General features: G+C 42.1%; 1 protein-coding gene across 2 annotated transcripts in view; it reads right to left on the reverse strand.

Annotated features, from left to right (window-relative positions):
• The window catches only part of ADAMTSL3 (ADAMTS like 3), a 339,164-nt gene that overhangs the window by 108,446 nt on the left and 207,018 nt on the right, over positions 1–23,700 (reverse strand). For both annotated transcript variants that reach the window (XM_055326615.1, XM_055326614.1), the window contains exons 15-16: positions 23,296–23,380; positions 7,845–8,131 (exon numbers count right to left, since the gene is read on the reverse strand). In XM_055326615.1, the coding sequence (XP_055182590.1) occupies positions 7,845–8,131; positions 23,296–23,380 (372 nt within the window). The remainder of the gene's footprint in view (positions 1–7,844; positions 8,132–23,295; positions 23,381–23,700) is intronic.

Here is a 23,700-nt window from a genome sequence, read left to right on the forward strand (position 1 = left end):
GATCCTACATTATTCGTGGCCAGAAAAAGGAAGAGAGAGGCTTAAAGCAACTGGAGACTAGATGAACAACTCATAATAGTAATTTCAATATTGTCATGAAGTGGATGACTTTTTTTCCCAAGAAAACCTAAATGAGGGAATTTTCTTAAAAATCAAGATCTTGACTGTAACAATAAGCAGGGGTTGAGGGGGCTTGAAAATGATGCTAAGATCTAGCGGAGATGCTCTCCCTTCAATCCTGCCCCCAAGAGGGAAAAACAAGAACGGGTAGGAACCAGTGCTTTCAAACTTCTTAAACAGATAGTATCTGTGATATAAACTATTTTTAAAAGATTTTATTTATTTATTTGAGAGAGAGAGAGAGAGAGAATGAGCGTGCATGGGTGGCAGAGGAGGGGCAAAGAGAGAGGAAGAAGCAGACTCCCTGCTGAGCAGTGAGCCTGATGCAGGACTCCATCCCAGGACTCAAGTGGGATCATGATATGAGCTGAAGGAGACACCTAACCAACTGAGCCACTCAGGTGCCCCATGATATAAACTATTTAAGATTGTTGAAAGGTACAGAAAATCCCCATTCATGTTACAAGACTACTCTAACCCTGATGATGAAATCTATAAAAGAAAAAAATATATATCTACTTTATTTAGTATTGCCTTGTACAATGCTATATCACAGAATCAAGCCCAAGGCCATACTGAAAAGAACAGTTAATACATTTTTCTTTCTCTGAGCTGATGAGCCACTGTGAATGAGAGGATACTGCTCTAAACTCCCAGGTAAAGTAAAAGAAGGGAAGCATGATATGCTACGGGTTGGGAGAAATGCCAAAGAACAGTATCACTCTTGGCGTTCAAATGCAAGCTTTATAGCACTGCAAATAGGTGAGTTCTTTTTAGCAACCAGTTGAGGACACAGCTGGTAAAGATTAAGGATTGTTGAAACCATTTGGCCGCATGAAGGGCATCATAAACATCGCTGGAGCCCGAGAGGAAGTGACCAATTATATCAAGAGTGGCTGGAAGAAACTACAGCTCGAGGCCTGTCATGACTTGAAGAGATCTGAAGAGAACAAAACAGTGATTGCTAACCTTCCGTGTCAGGAACACATCTCCATGGGGAGTAGGCTAAAACTAGCCCGCAGTGGGCCAATTCAGTTTTCACTCTTATTTTCCCCTTTGTGGGAAGGCATGCTTGGACTCCATCATGCTGAATGCAAGATACATACATGCATCAATGTTATTCATCTAGGGCACAAAATCTAATGCCAGCACATTGCAATCAGCTGTATAAGAAGAGTATTACACCGTGACCTCAGACATCTATCCATTCACCCACCAAATCCCTCAGATACAAATATTCATGCGCGCGCGCGCACACACACACACACACACACACACATACACACACACACACACCAGGAACCTTCTGAGGTCAGGCATATGGACCCATGGCCTCTCACGTGCATCCTGGCTATTTCCTATCCTATTTCAATTAGGAACTGCCCCTTCCACTGCTGAAGACTGATCTCTACCGCTGTAGAACTGTAGAATTCCCTTCCACCTTCCCAGGAAGTCTACTGGTGACTTTGGCCTTCGCTTTCATCCTGGAGCATTCTCTCTGCCTTATAAATGTATCCAAGCTACTCAGGCACTGAATGACACAACACACACACAACCCATAATGCCTTCTAGTCTCTTCCCTCTCTCTATCTTCTTTATTACAGATCAATTTTGCCACAGAAATGTATATTCTATTCTTCTCCATTTTATCACGTGTCATTCTTTCCTCCAACCTTTCAAATCTCCTTTACATGTCCAATACTTCACTGGATTGACTTTTCAAGTCACCAGTGGCCACTCATTCTCTTCCTGGAGATTCTCATTCATACCAGGGCTTCAATTCTGTCCATACACAGATGACTCACAATTGTGTAATTTCAGTCTAGATCTTTGCACTTTGCCTCAGATTCACACGTTCAATGACCTACTTAGCATCTCGGTTTGAAGCCCAGAGGCATGTCAAATTCATTATGTTCACAACTGAACTCATGATTTCCTTGTGCCCAACTGGACCTCTGGTGAGCACTCATCATCTCAGAAAAGAATCCAGGACTCAAACTAGCCACTTCATTTCCACTCACTCCCTCCACCCACAGATTCTCACCTGCTACACATTTTTCAGAGTCATCTGCTCTATTCCATCTCTAGCATCTTTACTACTTAAGGCCAAGCCTTTTCCTGGATGAGGCAATAGCTTCTTAAGACAGCCTCATTTACATCTGTTCTTATCCCTTCCAAACCCTTTTTTAAAATACATCTGGGCTCATCTTTCTGAAATAAATTAAAGTTTGATCATGCGACTTTGAAAATGTAACTCCACTTTGATTCCTTGTATGGATTCCCATTGATCCTGGGATAAAGAACCAAGTCGACTTTGCTTGTAAGGCATTAATTGGCCCTTGCCTTCCTGTCTAGCATCACCTCACCATCTTCCTGAGTACTCTAGCTGCACCTGCCTCTTCATTCCTAGGAAGGACCAGGAACCTGAAACCAAGGGACTTTGCACCTGCTTATTTTTCTCCTGGGAATTCTCTCTGTGCCGCTTCCTTCAATCCTTCCCTTGTTTGATTAGTTCCTCATCTTTCAGATTTAAGTTCAAATGCTATTATTTTTTGGAAAGCCTTTCCCTTACTTCCCTAATTAGGTCAAGTTCCTCGCATTATCTGCTTTATAGTGCCATGTATTTCCTTTGCTATAACCAGCCTGATTCACACATATGTGCGTGATTATGTGATCAGTGTATTTTCCTCACCAGGTATGAGTTGCAAAAGAACAATTGGGTGACTCCCACCAAGCCCAGTGCCTACCACAAAGAAACATGCAATAAGTATTTGTAGAATGTTGCTTTTGAATGAAACAACAGAAAGATTCCTGCTACTGTCAGGACAAAGGCAAGGTTGGCATTGCCTACATTATTTATTATTATGCTTAAAATTCTAGATGATACAATAAGACATAAAACTTACATAAATGACTATTTGAAAGGGAAAAGTAAATTCATCATTAATTACAGACGATTATTTTACTTAGAGAATTCATAAGAATAGACTTGAAAACTAGTAGAATGCTTTAAGGGGCTCAGCAATTTAAACAGATTTTTTTAAAAGAGAAAAACATGGCAGCATTATAAGAAGAACATCATATTATTATTATATGATAAAATAATCATTCCACCAGCACTTCTTCTATACCATATGTCAGGCACTGTAATTAAGCACTTCTCCAACATCATCTTGTCAAATAATTGCATATAATCCTTTCATTGACTCTAATGAAGTAGGAATGGCTCTTCTCATTTTACAAAAATGAGCTTCTACAAACTTATGTAACTGACCCAAAGAAAGTGGTGGAAGGGGAGGAGGGCAGGGGGGGGTGAATGGGCAACGGGCACTGAGGGGGCACTTGATGGGATGAGCACTGGATGTTATTCTGTATGTTGGCAAATTGAACACCAGTAAAAAATAAATTTATTATTTAAAAAAAAGAAAGTGGCAGAGCTAGATTCAAAGTGGGGTCAGGCTTCAAAGTCCATGCATCTGCTACTAGCTTGTGCCATAGAAAATACGAAGGTAAAAATGAAAGGTCCCAAGTGCAACAAATGACATAAAATACAAAGAAACATTCTGGTGAGGAATGTTTATGATGCAGTAAATTATAGAACCTTAACAGGGAGTATTGTAGAGGTAAGCATATCTTCCAGGATGTGTATGTGTATAGGCACGCACACACATGTGCACACATGCAAGGCTGCACACATACACACATGCCCTCTGGAAGCTGGAAATTCAGTATGCCTAAATTCTTCATGCTTTCAAGAATTAAAAAAGAATTGCTTGTTGCCACTCCAGTATGAAAGCAGACTTATGAAAGCTTCTCAGGTATCAGCAATTATGACGAGTAGATGGATTTTGATTTCCTGTGTGATATGAAGACAAGTTAGAAGATACAAGTACACAGATTATCAGGATGTGACCAAAAGTTTATCTTTCCAGAAATCTGTGATTTGTATGTATTATTTTTCTATTATAAACAGGAATGTTGGGGAAATAGCTAGGTGCCTGGGGAAATTCTATTTTTCTGTGGTATTCAGTTAGGGCAGATCAGGGTGAGGGTTAAAACTGACATTCATAGCCACACATAAGTGGACTCATAGAGGTTGAGCCTCCGAGACAACATTAAAATGGGCCACAGAGAGCAAGTATCACTGCATGTAAGTAGCACAGTCAAGACAGGACAGGCAAAATAACCAAAAACCATGGTGCACCAAGTCAAGGACTGTGTCCTATTCATTTTATATCGCAATACTGGGCCCAGAACCCAGAGACATAGAGCCTAGCACAGAGCAGGCATGCAACTTCCTGCCTTTATAGAGGAGTTTGGTTTCAAATGTTAGGCCTTCAGTGTAATAGAATTTAGTAATCTATGTAAAAGGAAATTTTAAGCTTGAACCCACAAAGTTAAAAATATTACTTTCTGCCAAGTTAAAAAGCTTATTGTATGCACTTACGGTTCAACCCTTTCTGAAGAATGAGAGTTGTTTTCTGTTTTGGACCACGAGATGGGCTCTGAGTCTCAGTTTCCCTAACTGTAAAATTTGGGTTAGTGGATATCCAAAGTTCATTTAAATGATATTCTAGGATTAAGTAATATAATACACCCTCACGAGGCTCAACTGCTATTTAACTGGGTATTGAAAGATTTTCAAGTTGATCTCTGTTAAAATTTGTAAAATGTATTCTAGATGCACAAGAGGATGTCAGAAAATAAATTGAAACCCTCACACCAACCATCTGAACACTGAACTGCATGCACTTCTACCATGTTCAAGGCAGTTTCTCTTCTCACAGTGGGCCCAAAGGTCCCCAGTGTCACTAAGGATAAATTCAAGTAGCCAAGTTTCACAAAACTTGTATGTTTTATATGGATTCAAAGCTCATTCTATGGGATTCCTGGGTGGCTCAGTGGTTGAGCATCTGCCTTTGGCTCAGGGCATGATCCTGGAGTCCTGAAATCGAGTCCCGCATCAGGCTTCCTGCGTGGAGCCTGCTTCTCCCTCTGCCTGTGTCTCTGCCTCTCTCTCTCTTTCTGTCACTCATGAATAAATAATAAATATATAAATAAATATAAAAAATATATTAAAAAAACAAAGCTCATTCTAATACTTCGAGGTATATACCCAAGAGAAAAGAAAACATACATACATAAAAAAATATGTACCTAAATGATCATAGCAGTATTACTCACAACACCCAAGACATGCAAATAATCCCAAATTTCTAACTGATGAATGGATAAGTAAAATGTGGTATATCCATACAATATAATAGTATTAGTCATAAAAAAGGAACAGAGTACTGATTCGTGCTATAACATGCTACAATTTCAACTGGAAATATTCCACTAAGTGAAAGGAGACAGTCACAGAAGACCACCTATTATATGATTCCATTTATATGAAATGTCCAGAATAGACAGAAAATAGATTAGTGGCTGCCAAGGGTTGCCACTGGCAGGAAAAATGGGGGTTTGAGGAAAAATGGGGAATGGCTACTTACAGTTACAGGATTCTTTGGGGGATAAAACATTCTAACATTGATTGTAACGATGGTTGCACAACCTTGCGAATATACTAAAACCCACCAAAGTATATATTTCAAATGCATAAGGTGTATGGTATGTGAATTATATCTCAATAAAGCTATTACCAAGAAAAAAGGGGGAAAAAAGCCTGATTCCCATGTTCGGTCATTCTGGAGGTGGACCCTAGGGCCATAGGTTCATAACACCATAACAGATTTAACATTTTGGCATCAAAGCTTCAAATAAGAAAGAGGTCTAACAGACTCCACCAACTGGATCAGAATTAACCCAGTTGCATTTCCTTGGGTAATTCCAAGTACTCTGCTAGTTCCAACAACCCAACATATCATCCTTTCCCAAATCAAGGGGGAATTTTCCAGTCAGGGAAAGAATTAAATCAAGGATGACAGAGTACTAGACAAAATAGTAATTCTACCAAGGGCAACATTCAAAAGCTTGAGGGGCACCTCAATGGCTCAGTTGGTTAAGTGTCTGACTCTTCATTTCAGCTTGCATGTGATCTCAGGGTTATGAGATCAAGCCCCGCATCGGGCTCTTCACTCAGTGCAGAGTCTGCTTGAGATTCTCTTCCTCTGCCCCTCCCCCTGGTTCCCCTTTCTCTCTCTCTAAAATAAATAAAAAGTCTTTTTTTAAAAAAAGCTTGAGATGAACAGATTTGAGGGTGTGCAAGCAATAGTAGGATTTGTTTCTGCTTTCCATAATAAAAGACAAAGTTCCAGGCTTCTGGTGAAACCACAGGAATGTGATAGTTCAGAAGTGGTATAGACAGTTGACATTTTGCAGTAATGTAGTAAAAGTTCCAGACATCTATAATTGCAGTTGAATAGGGGACCATTTTTGCCTCACAGCAGCTAGCTCTAGAGAGATTCTCCAGACTCATCAAGGAAGTACCGGTTCCTACTATCACCAAGGGCATGTCAGAAATATGAAGGTTTCTAAACTAGAAACAAGGGCTGTGTCCAGGGTCCTGAACTCATAGGGAGCAAGAGTTAGGCTCTGGGCAGCAACACAGGTGTGGCTAAGGTTATGTGCCCTGGCAGCAAGTGACAGAGCAGATTAGGGTCCAGGTGAATAAGAAAGTCTAAATTCCTAGCTGGTTAGGTGGCCTTTTAAAAACCAGGGAGAAGCCAGTAAGAGAGCAGAGAGAATGTGGCAGCAGTTAAGGGTTCTTTTCTTAAATTCTTTGTGCATAAGTCCATATGAAAGGTGGTAGTAGCTTAGCTGAAGTCTAAGGGTAAAACATATGCCACTCCATCTGCATCTACTGCAGGCTGGCAATGTCAGAGAACAGGTGTCTGAGTCAGGATAGGTAGGTTTAGTTAGATGTTGAATTAGGACAAGAGAAAGACAAATACCATCAGGTCATGGAGACCAGATGGAAAGGACTGGGAATTCACCTAAGAGCCTGGGGGACAAAGGGTGAGGGGCTCAGGCATAGTGATAGGACCATGAGCTCTAAGACCTGATAGGGAGTTCCAAGTAGTGGGTTCAAGACCACCAGGAGGCACTTGATCCTACTGCCTTCTAAGGTAGTAGCTTCTTCCTGCCACCAGCTGGGACTAAAGTTAGCACACATTTAGCCACCAAGTTTTGCCTATCCACTCCCTTTGGATCCTGGAATGCTTAATAACCTTGGGGCCAACTTCCACCCTACTGAGGCCACCTGACCATATTAGCACTCCCTAATCCTAACAGGTCTGCCTGCTACACATGTGATTCCACATGTACATACATAACCTGTAGTCATCAGTGTCTTCCGCACTGGTTTCCAGCCCAATATGTGGATATGAACCTAGCTACATTCTGAGGCTGACTCCCAAGAGTGTAGCAATTCCAGGCCACTTTCCTTTGTAACACTGATTTATGAGCAAGATTGCCTCAACTTACCAGTTCTGCATTTTTCTATTTATTCCATATTAATCAGTGGCCCCTTTCCCCATTTCATTTATGCAGATGCTTAGGCCAAAGGAACATAACATTTTTTTTTGGCCACGATATAATCTCACTATCCTGTATCTTCTTAGAATAATTATGATGGAAAATAAAGCAAGCTTTTCAGTTATTCAAATGACTTCACCTCCTTTAGATTTATCTAACTTGCATATTTGGCTTGGATGATCTCGTGATTTGTCAAACCATTAGCTGTACAAGACAAGACTGTCCCTCAAGTGAGAATCAAGTACCTCCCAAGCATGTTGCTGTGCAAGGGGTGAACCCGGCATACTCCCAGTGGTAAGTCATCCTGCTGTCCTCCTGGAGAGAGGCATCCAGCTCATGGGAGGCAGGGCTCTCCTCACACGGCTTCAGGAGGCAAGGCCGCTCGGTGGGCAGCTCAGGGCCTTCACACTCTTCCTCAGGCAGCTCGGTCTCTGTCTGTGTGAACGTGAGGAGCACGCGGCACTTCACCTCTCGGACCTGGATGCCCAGCCCGCATGTGGTGCTGCAGGCTGACCAGGGTTCCGGAATGAACCTACAGAAAACCCGGAGCCGGGGGAGGACAAACAACCATTACATATGCATCACAAAGGTGACATGCATGCTCCGAAGAGAAAAAGTAACTTCATTCTGAGGGAGTTCGGAACATTGGAAACGCCATACCTTTACTGATGCTCAATTATGTTGCTAGCAAATTTTCAAATCTTATTAGCAACAGAATTTTCCCTAAAGATATACTGAATGTTTTCATCCACTTTATGACTCAAGTTCTGTGCTATGACCCTTGCATAATATCATCAAAATTAGGGGGCACCCGGGTGGCTCGATTGGTTAAGCATCTGACTCTTGGTTTTGGCTCAGGTCATGATCTCAGGGTCATGAAATCCAGTCCCACATCCAGCTCCACACTTAGTCTGCTTCTCTCCCTCTGCTTTTGCCCCTCCCCACAGGCTGTCTGTCTCTCTCTCCCTCAAATAAACAAATAAATTTTTAAAAAATATATTAGGTTTTTCAAATTTGGTAATAAGTAAATCATTCCTGGATAATTTCTAATCTGATTTCTTTTATATTATGGAGCTTTTTCACCAATATTTATTCATCTAATCTTTATCAGGCTTATCCTTTAACTGGCAAGGTTTTATTAAACCCTCAATTTTTAGGGCTAAGCTACAGGATAACAAATGTTTTCTGCAGTGTAGACAAAGCTTTCATATTCTTTCCTATTTACATAAATACACTGAACTTCATCTTCTTGAAAATACCTTAGGTATTTCACAATCTAGCTGAATAAAGTATTTATTTCTGATCCTGAATTATTATCTACTGAATCAGAGGTTGTCAACCTATGGCCTACAGGTCAATTCTAGCCCACCTGTTTCTTTACAGCCTACTATCCAAGAATGATTTTGATGGCTTTAAATATCTATTTATCTAGGGTGGGGGGAAAGGATAATATTTTTGTGAATGGCATAAAATTCTATTGAAGTTTCCATAACTACAGATTTATAAAAATATAGCCATGGTCACTTAGTTGCCTATTGTTTACAACTGCTTTGCTATATGGCAGAGCTAAGTATCTGCAACAGAGACTATTTGGCCTGTAAAGCCTAAAATATTTACTATCTGGGGCTTTGCAGAAGATGTTTACTGATTCCTACACTGAATTTAAAGCATAAGTTCAGTAGGGACATAAGTATTTAAGATATCCTGAAGCAACTTACATCATGAGACATTCTCAAGTGACAGACAAGGAAGAGCTCAGTAATAGAATAAGTCTGGGGAATTGTGGGTGTAGTCATGTTAAACGGGTTAATTTACTACAAACTCTCCTAAAGACTATGATATATGAACACATACCATAAATGCTAAGAGGGGAATATGGTGTGCATCATTTCCTAAGTTTAAGTGAATACAGACCTTTCTCTGCAGGATAATGTGCTAAGTCACGTCAGAAAGTGATTAAGATGTAGGTCCAAGGCTTAATGTTCAAAAGGTAACAAGAGTCTCTTGAGTCCTCCAAACTTCTCTCCCGAGACAAGACCTCACAGTTGTCCACAAGAGCGCATTCCAATCAGCAGAATGAAACACCATTGCTGTGTATGAGCCCAGTAAAGAGCTATCAGGAAACTCTTCAAATTTTGTTTATTGTGTTGAAAACTGTTAGTGGGGAACTCCCTCTCCTAACCTTCCTAGGCCAGGAAGGGCTCTCCCAAATCCCAGGATGGAGTTGTACTGTAATAATATTTGCAAAATATTCTTTTCTTTCCTTGCTGTTTCCCCAGGAGAACTGGAATGAAAACACTTGAATAAATTGATTGAATTGAAACACTTGATTAAACTCTTGGTTTTGGCTCAGGTCATGATCTCAGGGTCATGAGAGTGAACTGCCCCTGTCAGGCTCCCTACTCAACAGGGAGTCTGCCTGAGATTCTCTCTCTCCCTCTGCCCCACCCCTACTCATGTTCTCTCTCTCTAAAATAAATAGTCTTTTTTTTTTAAGGAGGTGGGTCTATATTAATTGAGCAGGAATAGTCTCCTCTTGGAGACAGTTAAATGAAGTAAGTTTGGGGTAGTTTATATACTATGATCTTTGGTCTAAATACACACAGAAAGGTATACAGACACATATATAGTATATATGCTATGTAACTATATATTTATAACACATATGTCTATATATGCTGATTTATGTATAATTTCTCTTTTCTGGAAGCAATCACATGTGTTAGGGTCTAGTGTATATAAAAAGGGGGCTTCCATTTTTTGTTTGTAGCTTTAAAAGTTATGAATTTTCTAAACGTGTGCATACTGTACTTTAAGGGACACTATTTTCCCCCTTCTCTCCTTAGTAATAAAAACTTAAAATTTGGGATTTTGCTTTAATGGGAAGTAGATTTATTTCATTCAGACTAGACTCCTGTGTCTCTTGTGATAGATTACAGGGTAGGCAAGAAGGCTCACCTCATTTCCCAACAGAGCAAATGATGGTTGCATCCAGTGCTTTCCTAAGGCATCTTGTATGTTTCAAGTTGGTTTTCAGAGGTCCTTTTAAGGGTCCTCTTAAAAACCAGATGCAAGAGCTGTCCAAATTAGCCATGAGTGATTTCAGGGGAGGGGGGTAACCTCACACTTTATGCATAAATGAGCATGATTTTCTTCTGTGGATTTTTAAAAATTTTCATTTATTATTGCTAATTTAAACAAAAGATATTACAGTGTTCATGCAGTTCTGAATCTTGTTTTTTTTCCTTCATAGAAAAAAAAATTTAAGGATACAAAAATGGAGCAGAGCCACATGAAAACATCTGGAGTGCCATGTCTATGCCAAACGCAACCAGAGAAACAGGGCACGTTCCCTACGTCTGTAAACAACAGAACTTAGAATAGCACTTCACTACCATGAGAGTTTAGACATGAGATGATAAAAATGACAGAATAAAATGGAAAACTATGGGGCTGAAGAAATAAACTGTGAAACCTAAGGACATGGTTACAAATCTCATCAGGAATTCAAAACCTGGAAAATGCAGAAGAAACAGGGCTGATGATCAAATTGATGACACAGAGGCAGGACTTGGAAGTGCATGCAGTGCTGAGAGGGAGAAGCTTTTGGAGCAATTGGAGGGGTGGAGGGGATGGACAAGCTGCAGAGGGGACTTTCTGGGGTAACGGAAGGGTTCCGTGTCATGCCCGAGGTGGGAGCTACAGGGCTGTCTCCACCTGATAAGATGCATCATTTTAAATAGACACAGCTTACTGTATATAAATCACACTTCTCCAAAATGGATTGTTTATTTTTTAATTTTTTTAATTTTTAAAAGATTTATTTATTTGAGAAAGAGAGAGACAGAGCATGAGCACAAATGCGAGGACAGGCAGAGGGAAAGGAAGGGAATCTTAAGCAGACTTTGCACTGAGCACAGATCCCAACATCCCATGACCCTGAGACCATGACCTGAGCCAAAAATCAAGAGTCAGACACTTAACTGACTGAGACACCCAGGTGACCTCAAAATGGATTTCTTTAAATGGCAGTTTTTAGAGACAAAATGAGAGAGAACCTAAAAAATCCGATATTGAAGATATGTGGATTCTGCAAGTAGAGGTTCTAACATGTGACCAACAGAAAAAGTGTTCAGAACTAAAATATGTAAAAAGAAAAAAAGAGTGTCTAAAATACAGCTTGGAAAGGCACACTGTCTTCCAGGAAAAAGTGATAAAAAAAAATGATGAGCATAAAAACCTAGAGTTTCAGGCAGGATAGTGGCCACCCCAAATGCTTATACCCTAGTCCCTAGAACTTATAACTAGGTTATACTCCATGGCAAAAGGAATTTTGCAGATGTGGTTAAGATTATGGACCTCAAGATAAGGAGACTGTCCTAGCAGGATAATCTAAACTTTTAATGAGTCCTTAAAAACAGTGAAACATCTCTGGCTGAAGTTAAAGAGATGCAAGAAAAGAGCAAGAGAGATTCAGAACATGAAGGGCACTCAACCTGCTGTTGCTGGCTCAGAGATGGAAAGGACCAGGAGCCAAGGCATGAAGGCAACCTCTGGAAGTTGAGAACAATTCTCGGCAAACAGCTAGCAAGGAAGTGGAACTTTCTTTTTTTTAAGATTTTATTTATTTATTCAGAGAGAGAGAGAGAGAGGCAGAGACACAGGCAGAGGGAGAAGCAGGCTCCATGCAGGGAGCCGACGCGGGACTCGATCCCAGGTCTCCAGGATCACTCCCTGGGCTATAGGCAGCGTTAAACCACTGCGCCACCAGGGCTGCCCAGAAGTGGAAGTTTCAATTCTACAACTGCACCCAACTGAATTCTGCCAACTATCTGAATTAGCCTGGAAGCAGATTCTCCTCCCAGGGTCCCCAGAGAGGTGCTTGGGCTACAGACACCCTGATTTTGGCTTGGTGGGACCCAGCACAGGGGACCCGGCTGAATCTGCTGGGCTAGAAAACATGTATTAAACCACTTGGTTTACAGTGAATTGTCAGAGCAGCCATAGAAGTTTAAAAGCTTTGAATTTTCTAACCTGGATAATTTTTTTTTTTAAATCAGGAACTTTGAAATAGCTTGGTAATAAAGCAAGCTATGTCCACCACTCATTTTAGAGATGAAAACATCAACAGAAATGGGGTGTTTCTGATAAAAAAAAACATAGAAAGGATGAAATTACAAAGGATTGCTCTGTCATTGGAGAAAACAAATCAAGAGAATATATGTCTGAAGTTAACGATGTACTATATGTTGGCAAATCGAATTTTTCAGAAAAGGAAACATACACCTTCTAGAAAATCAGAAACAAGAAACACTTAAAATAGAGGCCAGAATTTCAGCAATGATAACTTTAAAGGAATTAAACTATCCTATTGAAATACAAAGACTCAAATCTCAAAATCTATAGAAGATATAAACAAACTGTCCTCAGAAATGTAAAAAGTGTAAGGAATAAGAAATGGGATAGGAAAATGTAAAAGGCCAGTATACATTTTAGGAAAGAAAAGATGACATTATTCTTTGATTATGACTTGACACTGATGGGAAAAAGTAAAGTTATTTGAAGACTTTTAGAAAAAAAATCATAGTGCAGTAAAATAGTCCCTCTCTATCTATATATCTATCCTAAAATTACCTGGTTTTCCAGAATTCAGCCAACACTTATTGCCGGCATCGGCTGCCAGGCACTGGTGCTAAGGACAGTACATGCATTACTTGAATATATCTTCACAACAACCTTACAGACAAGTACCATTATTTTCCTGACTGTAGATGAAAAACAACTGAAGCTTAACATGTGTATGAAAAGTGAGCTTGTGAATAAAAACTCTGTAAGAAAGTGCAGGCCACTTGATTAAAACCACAAAATACTGAGGGGATTCTAACCCCACACACCAGAGAGAGCAGCACACACCTCTGAATGGGAAGACTCCAAACTGTAAAATGTTTGTCCCTCCCACTTTATTAATTTAGCAAATGAATGCAGTTCTGATCCATTTTTTGTGTGTGTGACATAGAGAGATTGGAAACAGACAAGACAACTCTCAAGTTTTATGGGAGGTTAGGGGAGGATAGTCAAGGGTACGCTTAAAAGGAATAACAATTACACAGCATTTACACAGCCTGAGAAAAATGTACTAAAACATGACAGTAATTCCTATAGTAGGAGACTGGTGATGGAGTCCTCTGTTTACCCAGCGAAGGCAACTGGGAATCAGAGAGGACAGTACAAATTATCCACTATCCAGTGCTGGGGTGATTTGGTAATAATTTGGGAGAGAACCACTGATGCCACATACCACAATCCCCAGGGATCAGAGTCACATATAAACCATGAAAACGTTCGAAGTACAGTTGACCCTTGAACAACTCGGGGTTTAGAGGTAAGACCGCTTCCTCCTTCCACCAGCCCAAGGTCCAAAATCCACATGTAACTTCTGACTCCCCAGACTCTTACCCATAATGTAAACAGTCACTTACACACAGCTTGTATGTTGTAAGTAATATATACTGTCTTCTTTTTTTTTTTTTTTTTTAAATTTTTATTTATTTATGATAGTCACAGAGAGAGAGAGGCAGGCGCAGAGACACAGGCAGAGGGAGAAGCAGGCTCCACGCACCGGGAGCCCGATGTGGGACTCGATCCTGGGTCTCCAGGATCGCGGCCTGGGCCAAAGGCAGGCGCCAAACCGCTGCGCCACCCAGGGATCCCTATACTGTCTTCTTAATAAAGCAAGCTAGAGGAAAGAAACGTGATTAAGAAAAGCATAAGGAAGAGGAAATACAGGTATAGTGCCATGCTGCAAAACATCCATGTGCAAGTGGACCATAGACACTCAATGCTTTCTATGTGCCTGTCTTCCGGCCCAGTAATTCCACCCCAGCAAATGCATCCCATCTAGACAATCAGAGATGTGCAATTTGAGATTTGATGCAGTTTGTTTTGTTTTGGGGTGTTTTGTTTTTTTTTTTTTAATCATGGTGAGTGATCAGAAACAAGCTACAGACAGCCAGAAAGATCTTTCTAAAACATAATCAGGAAGACATGACTAGTTAAAATCCTCTCACTGCCTTCAAAATAAAGTCCAAATTCCTTAGTGAACCCTGAAGAACCTCCAAGACTTGCTTATGTTACCAGCTATATCTTTGCTGCCACCACCAGCTTCTAGGCCTCTCTCCACACTCAGGACTTCAGCAGCCAGGCACGGCCCCCGTAGGCCAACTGGCTGGCATGCAATCCCAAATACTACACAGGCTGCTCTTCTGACACTCGTGCACATCTCAGTACCTTAGTCCACACACCATCTCTCCCAGGAAGCTACTATCCCTGATTCCTAGACCTCGCAGTATGGTAAGACAGCCATTAAATTCTCTGCCTACCTTATTAGACCAACCTAAGAATGGGTGAAGCTTGAATTCAGGTTACCTAATGTAAAACTGGAGCTCTTCCTAGAATCACATGCCAGAGAATCACCGTCTACTGCTTAACAGCACTGAAATGCTGGACAATTCCCTGATCTTTCTGTGCCTTGGTGTCTTCAGCCCTAAAGTGAGGGTAACAATAACACCTCCTCATGCGGTGTTGGAATTAAATTGTTGGAATTAAGCGAGTCAATCCACATAGACCTCCAGCACAAACAAAATCCTCAATATTAGCTGTTAGTACCAATGTGAGAAAAATAGGTGTCTGAAAGAAGACATAATTTGATTTTAGCAAATACAGCTCCCACAAATGGAGAAGCTAAAATAGCAGAGAAGAAAACATCCAAAGTGCTCTAAGATTGTCCTGTTTCCTTGGTTTTCACCTATGAAAAATGGGAGAAAGGGCAACATAGCTGCAGAAGCATCAAAAATCCCAAAGAAATGGGGAAGTCTCTAGGGAAGGCCTCTTAAAACAACGATAAACCATATCAACCGTCAACACATTCCACAGCTGAAAGCTAAGAAAGGTCAAAATTGCAGTTCTCTTGGCTTAGCTTTATAAGCTATAATTTTTATTTTCCTAATTAAAAAAAAAAGAAGAAAAGCTTTTGAACATCCACTCTCTGTGTAAATTCAGAGCTCCAGCCATGGTAAACCACAGAGGTAGAAATATTTATCTTCTCCATGCAGGTTTGGCAGGCTTTCCTCGAGGGATCTGAAATATAGCTGCGTTCACCTTCTCCTTCATTGTCAACAAGCTAGCATCCCCAAACCACAAAAGACAGTGGTCATAGAAGGATGAACTGGAAGCTGAGGTATGTTGCGGTTTTGTTTGGAAATTGAGGGAATGAATAGAGTCAGAAGTGGTAGGAGGAAGCTATAAACTTCACACTAGACAGCCAGGAACAGGCCAGAATCTGCCAGCAGCGTGAATTATAAAGGAAAATTGCATAGCGACCACAGAGGGAGAGAGGCAGAGGAAGCGGGGAGGAGGCAGCTGCATGGGCTGGGAACAGGTGCTGTGGGCTCAGTCTTCCATGCTGGAGAGAAAAGAGTGGTGTCTTTCTGGAGGAAAGGGGAATAAGGGGAGCAGGAAACCAGCTGCAAAGTCAGGTAGGCTAACATTAAGAGCAGGTTTGGAAGGAATAGAGCCTGGACTCATGCAGCTTACATGATCTTGTCCCTTCCAGTTCAATAAAATGAACAGGATTTTCAGACCATGAAAGGGACCCTGTGGACTACCCGATCCAGTGGTTCCCAAACTTGGATGCACCCTCCCATGTCACCTGGGGCACTTGCTAAAAATGCTGGTGACAAATTCACAGAGATGGAAAGCAGAAGGGAGATGCCAGGGGTTGGGGGGAGGGCTAGGGGGAAACGGGGAGCCAGTGCTAATGGGGACAGAGTCTATGTTGGGGGAGATGAAGCAGTTCTGGAGGTGGGTGGTGGTGCTGGCTGCACAACCATGTCAGCATTTACTTAATGCTGCTAAACTGTGCCCTTAAAAATGGTTAAAATGGTAATTTTTTAAATCAAACCACAACTGACACATGATATTCTATCCATTTCAGGTGCACACCAGAGTGAGTTGGTATTTTTATACATTACAAAATGATCCTCACGATAGGTGGGTCATCACCACCTGTCACCATACAAAGTGATGAAATACTATGGACTGTATTCCCTATGCTGCACTTTTCATCCCCATGATTTATTTATTTTATAACTGGAAGTCTGTACCTCTTCAACCCCTTCACCTATTTTGTTATGGATATTTTACCACACACACAAAAAAAGGTATCTGGCGGGGCCCCCCAAAAATGCCAGTGACTAAGCCCGCCTCCCTACAACAGTGTCCACCCTATGGGGCCCAGAGATCTGCATTTCAGTAGCATGACAGGTGATTCTGGTGGAAGTGATTTGACAGTTAGACTTTAAAATGGTATTATGGCTATGAAGAAGAAAGAAAAGAAGGGGAAGGAGGAGGAGGAGGAAAAGTAGTGGTTCTTCTTTAGAGGCACATCCTGGAGGGGAGGGGCAAGATGGCGGAAGAGCAGGGTCCCCAAATCACCTGTCCCCACCAAATTACCTAGATAACCTTCAAATCATCCTGAAAATCTACGAATTCGGCCTGAGATTTAAAGAGAGACCAGCTGGAATGCTACAGTGAGAAGAGTTCACGCTTCTATCAAGGTAGGAAGACGGGGAAAAAGAAATAAAGGAACAAAAGGCCTCCGAGGGGGAGGGGCCCCGCGAGGAGCCGGGCTGAGGCCGGGGCGAGTGTCCCCAGGACAGGAAAGCCCCGTCCCGGAGGAGCAGGAGCTGCACCAACCTTCCCGGGCGGGCGGAAAGGGGCTCGCAGGGAGTTGGAACAGGACCCAGGAGAGCGGGGATGCCCTCAGGCTCCCGGGGACACTAACAGACACCTGCTCCCTGGGAGAGTGCTCCGAGCTCCCTAAGGGCTGCAGCGCGCACGGAGGGACCGACCGGAGCAGCTCGGAGGGGCTCGGGAGCGGCTCCAGGGAGGGAGCTGCAGGGCGGGAGCGCGAATCCAACAGCGCAGGCCCCGGAGCACAGGGCGCCGGGACACAGCCCAGGATCCGGCCTCCCCCGGGACAGGCAGAGGCCGGGAGGGCCCGAGACAGCGAGGACGCTCCTGCCCCGAGCTGAGCAGATCAGCGGCCCCGCCCCGGAGCCTCCAGGCCCTGCGGACGGAGAGCCGAGAGCCCCGAGCCCCATAGTTCCTGCGGAGGCTGAATCCAGGCTTCCAGAGTTGCAATAGCAACTGCGGCTGTTCCTCCTGGGGCCTGGCGGGGTAAACAACCCCCGCAGAGCCCTGCAGCAGGCAGGGGCAGAGCAGCTCCCCCAAGTGCTAACACCTGAAAATCAACGCAACAGGCCCCTCCCCCAGAAGACCAGCTAGAGGGGCCAGTGATACTCCCCCGTGTTCCAATACAACTTGTTTCTGGCCACTCTGCACTGAGCAAAATGACTAGAAGGAAAACCTCAACTCAAAAGAAAGAATCAGAAACAGCCCTCTCTCCCACAGAGTTACAAAATCTGGATTACACTTCAATGTCAGAAAGCCAATTCAGAAGCACTATTCTACAGCTACTGGTGGCTCTAGAAAAAAGCATTAAGGCCTCACGAGACTTCATGACTGCAGAATTTAGATCCAATCAGGCAGAAATTAAAAATCAATTGAATGAGATGCAATCCAAACTAGAAGTCCTAACGACGAGGGTTAACGAGGTGGAAGAACGAGTGAGTGACATAGAAGACAAGTTAATGGCAAAGAGGGAAACTGAGGAAAAAAGAGATAAACAATTGAAGGACCATGAAGACAGATTAAGGCAAATAAACGACAGCCTGAGGCAGAAAAACCTACGTTTAATTGGGGTTCCCGAGGGCGCCGAAAGGGACAGAGGGCCAGAATATGTATTTGAACAAATCCTAGCTGAAAACTTTCCCAATCTGGGAAGGGAAACAGGCATTCAGATCCAGGAAATAGAGAGATCCCCCCCTAAAATCAATAAAAACCGTTCAACACCTCGACATCTAATAGTGAAGCTTGCAAATTCCAAAGATAAAGAGAAGATCCTTAAAGCAGCAAGAGACAAGAAGTCCCTGACTTTCATGGGAGGAATATTAGGGTAACAGCAGACCTCTCCACAGAGACCTGGCAGGCCAGAAAGGGCTGGCAGGATATATTCAGGGTCCTAAATGAGAAGAACATGCAACCAAGAATACTTTATCCAGCAAGGCTCTCATTCAAAATGGAAGGAGAGATAAAGAGCTTCCAAGACAGGCAGGAACTGAAAGAATATGTGACCTCCAAACCAGCTCTGCAAGAAATTTTAAGGGGGACTCTTAAAACTCCCCTTTAAGAAGAAGTTCAAGTAACTCTGAACGTGAATGGGCTTAATGACCCCATCAAAAGGCGCAGAGTTTCAGACTGGATAAAAAAACAGGACCCATCTATTTGCTGTCTACAAGAGACTCATTTTAGACAGAAGGACACCTACAACCTGAAAATAAAAGGTTGGAGAACCATTTACCATTCAAATGGTTCTCAAAATATACCCTAAAAACTACAGAACACTTCTGAAAGAAATTGAGGAAGACACAAAGAGATGGAAAAATATTCCATGCTCATGGATTGGCAGAATTAATATTGTGAAAATGTCAATGTTACCCAGGGCAATTTACACGTATAATGCAATCCCTATCAAAATACCATGGACTTTCTTCAGAGACTTAGAACAAATTATTTTAAGATTTGTGTGGAATCAGAAAAGACCCCAAACAGCCAGGGGAATTTTAAAAAAAGAAAACCATATCTGGGGGCATCGCAATGCCAGATTTCAGGTTGTACTACAAAGCTGTGTTCATCAAGGCAGTGTGGTACTGGCACAAAAACAGACATATAGATCAATGGAACAGAACAGAGAACCCAGAAGTGGACCCTGAACTTTATGCTCAACTAATATGCGATAAAGGAGGAAAGACGATCCACTAGAAGAAAGACAGTCTCTTCAATAAATGGTGCTGGGAAAATTGGACATCCACATGCAGAAGAATGAAACTGGACCACTCTCTTGCACCATACACAAAGATAAACTCAAAATAGATGAAAGATCTAAATGTGAGACAAGATTCCATCAAAATCCCAGAGGAGAACTCAGGCAACACCCTTTTTGAACTTGGCCACAGTAACCGGAGAAGGACAAACGGTGTATGTTCTCATTCATTTGGGGAATATGAATAATAGCGAAAGGGAATATAAGGGAAGGGAGAAGAAATGTGTGAGAAATATCAGAAAGGGAGACAGAACATAAAGACTTCTAACTCTGGGAAATGAACTAGGGGTGGTGGAGGGGGAGGAGGGTGGGGGGTGGGGGTGAATGGGTGACGGGCACTGGGGGGTACACTTGACGGGATGAGCACTGGGTGTTATTCTGTATGTTGGTAAATTGAACACCAATAAAAATTAATTTATAAAAAAAAAAAAAAAAAAAAAAAAAAAATGAGGCACATCCTGAAATATTGACAAATGAAGTGCCATGCTGTCTGGAGTTTTGCTTCAGTGTTGGTGGCACAGGAGGAACAAGAGTGGCCCTGGTAACTGAAGCCAAATGATGGACACATGGGGTTCATTATACTGTTCTCTCCTCTTTCATAGAAGTTTGACACTTTCTATAATAAAAAAAACTTTAAAAAAAGACTTATCCAGGTGGCAGCCCTTCCCAACAGAGAAGTGAGCATGATTAAAGGGGTGGTGGGATGAGTAAGTCACGGGGATGAAAGGCATAGCGTAATGAGTACAGTCAGTGGTATGGCAACAGCTTGGTTGGTCTTAGATGGTAGTAGCTACACTTGTGGTGAGCATAGCAAAATGTAGAAACTTATAGAATCACTGTGTGGTACATCAGAAACTCATGTAACATTGTGTCAGCTATACTTGAATTAAGAAAAATATTAAAATGGGGGGGTGTAGAGGTTAGTGGCAACTTCTTGTAGGCAAGGCACAACCAACAGTTCAATGTGGCTGGAGATCCCACTCAAGGCAAAGCAAGGAAGAGCTCAGGGATGAGGCTGGGAACCCAGAAGGGTGATGCCCCCACCCCCTACCACTAAGTCTGCTTGGCCCTGGGAATGAGTGTAAATCTTTGGGAGATGGGGAACCATTGGGATAGTCTCGATGTTGGAAAGAAAGAATCAGATTTGTGCCTTTGCTAGACTTTGTCCAGGAGTTGTGGGATGTCTGGGTTTGAGGGGACTGCCTGGAAAGTGAATCAGAAGGCTGTTGCAAGTGTCCCGGGAAGTGAGTTCAGGACCTGGACAGGATGGTAGTAGGAACAGAGAGAAGGAGCTGGAATGGAGACAGATTTTAGTGGATATGGTTGCCACAACCAGTAGTTAACTACATATTAGGGAAGAATGAGAGAGAGAGAGAGAGAGAGAGAGAGAGAGAGAGAGAGAGAGAGACAAGAATGACCCCAGGCTTGTGATTTGGGGAACTGGACAGCAACCCCATTAACCAAGAGAGGACATGCAGGAGGAGTAGCAATTATAATCTAGTTGTGTTCTGGGGACAGAAGATCCAGGTAGGATACATTATTTTAGATGAAAACTCTAAACCTTCCTTGTGTGACAACTGCACACTCCCTTTCAGCTATCTCTAATCTCTTTCTTCCCTTACAGAATCACAGGAGATAAGAGCAGGGAGAAGGTTCCAGTAGTATTGAGCCCAACACCCTTCCTATACAGTTGGAAAGTGTAGACATGTTAACTGACTCATCTACAAACTTTATTATTTTTTAAATATATTTAAGGCCATCCTCACTTCAAATAAAAAACAATAACAAATCAAACATCCAGAGAACCACTTCTTTCCATCAACTTTCCTACCAATATTCACTCCTTTTTCGGTACTCACTTACCTCCTTCTAATTGGGAATTTGTGTCTTAAATCTCTGTAATGTTTACTTCTCTACCCTCTGAACAATACTACTCTAAAATTAACTGGAAAAGACTCTCTTGTCCATCTAGACAGCGTTTTCTTGGACTGCATCATTTTTCCTCAGCTTTCTGGATCTACACCCTTTCTTAAAACTTTAATGCTTTGGTCTGTACCACTGTGGTCCTTCATTGGGTCTCCTCTTCCCTCTGCTTACTACTCCTTCTCCTGCATCACCCAGTTCTTGTGTCCCCCCTCCTCTAGATCACTATGCTACAGTCATGAGCACAGAACTCCTCTCTCTTCACTCAGTTACTCTGGGGCCAGTCACCTCACAGCATCTACAGTTTCTTCTGGGTTCACTTCCAGGTCCAACACTAGTCCATGTGGAAAAGTTCTGCGCGTGTCCTAAATGGGACCCTCCAATTCTCTTGGCTCATATCACTTGAGGCATGGTGCCTTCTTAAAGAGAAGTAATCCACATTCCCCTGGGGCTCACTGGGAGGGACTCCAGTTGGAAGGGACGTTGACAAATGAGCGTCTTCTGAAAACAGCAATGAGGTTGGTAAGGGACCTAAAAACAACACATGAAAACCACTAGAAAAGGCAAAGAGTGATGAGCTTGGGAAAGACCACACTCTTGGGATCCAGTTTTCTTCAAATTTGTGAAAACCTGTCACAGAGGATGGGGCATAGATGTGGGTTGTTTTCTGTTTTGTTTTTCTGTTTTAGAAAGCAAAAATTTGAAGGAGGTGTATTTAGATCAACCAGAGAAAAGTCCTGCATATAAGTCAGGTTGTTCAACAGAAAAATGAGTGGTCTCTCCTCGCAGGAAGCTCTCTGAATGTCACTGAGGGTTTTGAAGAAGAAATGCCTGCTCTGAGCGAAAATGGCCATATTGCCTTTGAGATCCTTCCTCCTACAACACTCTGTGAATGCCCTCTTGGTAAATAGCCTATCAGCACCACAGACTTAATGTGTCTGACAGGGAATCATCTGTCCTGTCCAATTACTTGAATCTATCATTGGTGCTATTGTTCTTCTAGACTCCTGGATGAAACATCTCAGAGCACCTTTGATTCCGTGCTCTCTTTAGATCTCTGTCTCTCTGTATCCAGAAGTTTCTTTGATTTGCTTTGCTCTTGATTCTCAATTTCCACTGACACCATTACACTCCAGATTTGCCAAATCACACATGGATGGACATCACTGGATTTTTGAGTTGCAATGGACCGTGGAGAAATCAAATCCCACCTGCTCGTTTACAGGATGAGACACAGAAAAATTAAAGATTTGTCTAAGGTCACATTGTTAAAAGTGGTGGTTCTAGACTCTGAGATGCGCAGAGCCATATTCTTTCCACTGCTCCATACTGTAGCAGCTCTGGGATTTCTCCTTATAATTCCTCAGGCCACCCTGATACATTTCAACTGAACTGATTTTACAGAGAATGGTCATATCTTAACCATGGAACGATTGATTTATTTGTATAATATCGTCATGGTCCTTGGTCAAATCATAAGTGTTAATCTAGATTGAGGAATTATCCTCAATCTCTTAATTGTAACAGACCACTGGGTCTGCTTTGAGTTAACAAACACTGTTCTTTTATGTGCTTCTCACCAATACTGCCAAAGTGGGACTGCTGAATTGCGAAATAAAGAAGAATTCTAGCCAGCTCAAGCTCTCTAGAGTCTGAAAATTCAGGTCATTTGGATTTGAAATGTATCATTGTACTCCAGTGAGTACAAAACTTACATATATCATGTTAACTGGCTATGCCCTGATTACTCCCATAAATGGCCCTGGACTCACGTTGGTTCTTCTGTTGCTATTCTGGTCTCTTCTACTTCTTGTGCTTGTTTCAGCCAAGGTAATTTAGCTTCCACTGGACTTTTTTCTAAGAAAAAAGGAACATAAACAACAAGCTTAAGGGAGTTGGATACATGATCATTGTTTGCTGAAAGTTTCATCAATAAAGCAGTCATGCTTTGCGAATGCAAGCTGAGTCTTTTAGCACAGGACATGAAGCAGCTTCTGGAGTGAACAAGGCATTTCTGTCATATATTTTTTTAATTAACACATTATCCAAATACAACCAGATGATCCCACAGCACAGTTGAGCATGTTCTCCAAGTGAACATAAAAATGCCTTTTTATTAAAAAAAATGCCTTTTGCAAACTAATACCAATCTCTGTTATTTACATATTAAAGCTCTT

This window comes from Nyctereutes procyonoides, unplaced genomic scaffold, assembly GCF_905146905.1.
Source record: "Nyctereutes procyonoides isolate TBG_1078 unplaced genomic scaffold, NYPRO_anot_genome, whole genome shotgun sequence".
Taxonomy (NCBI): Eukaryota; Metazoa; Chordata; class Mammalia; order Carnivora; family Canidae; genus Nyctereutes; species Nyctereutes procyonoides.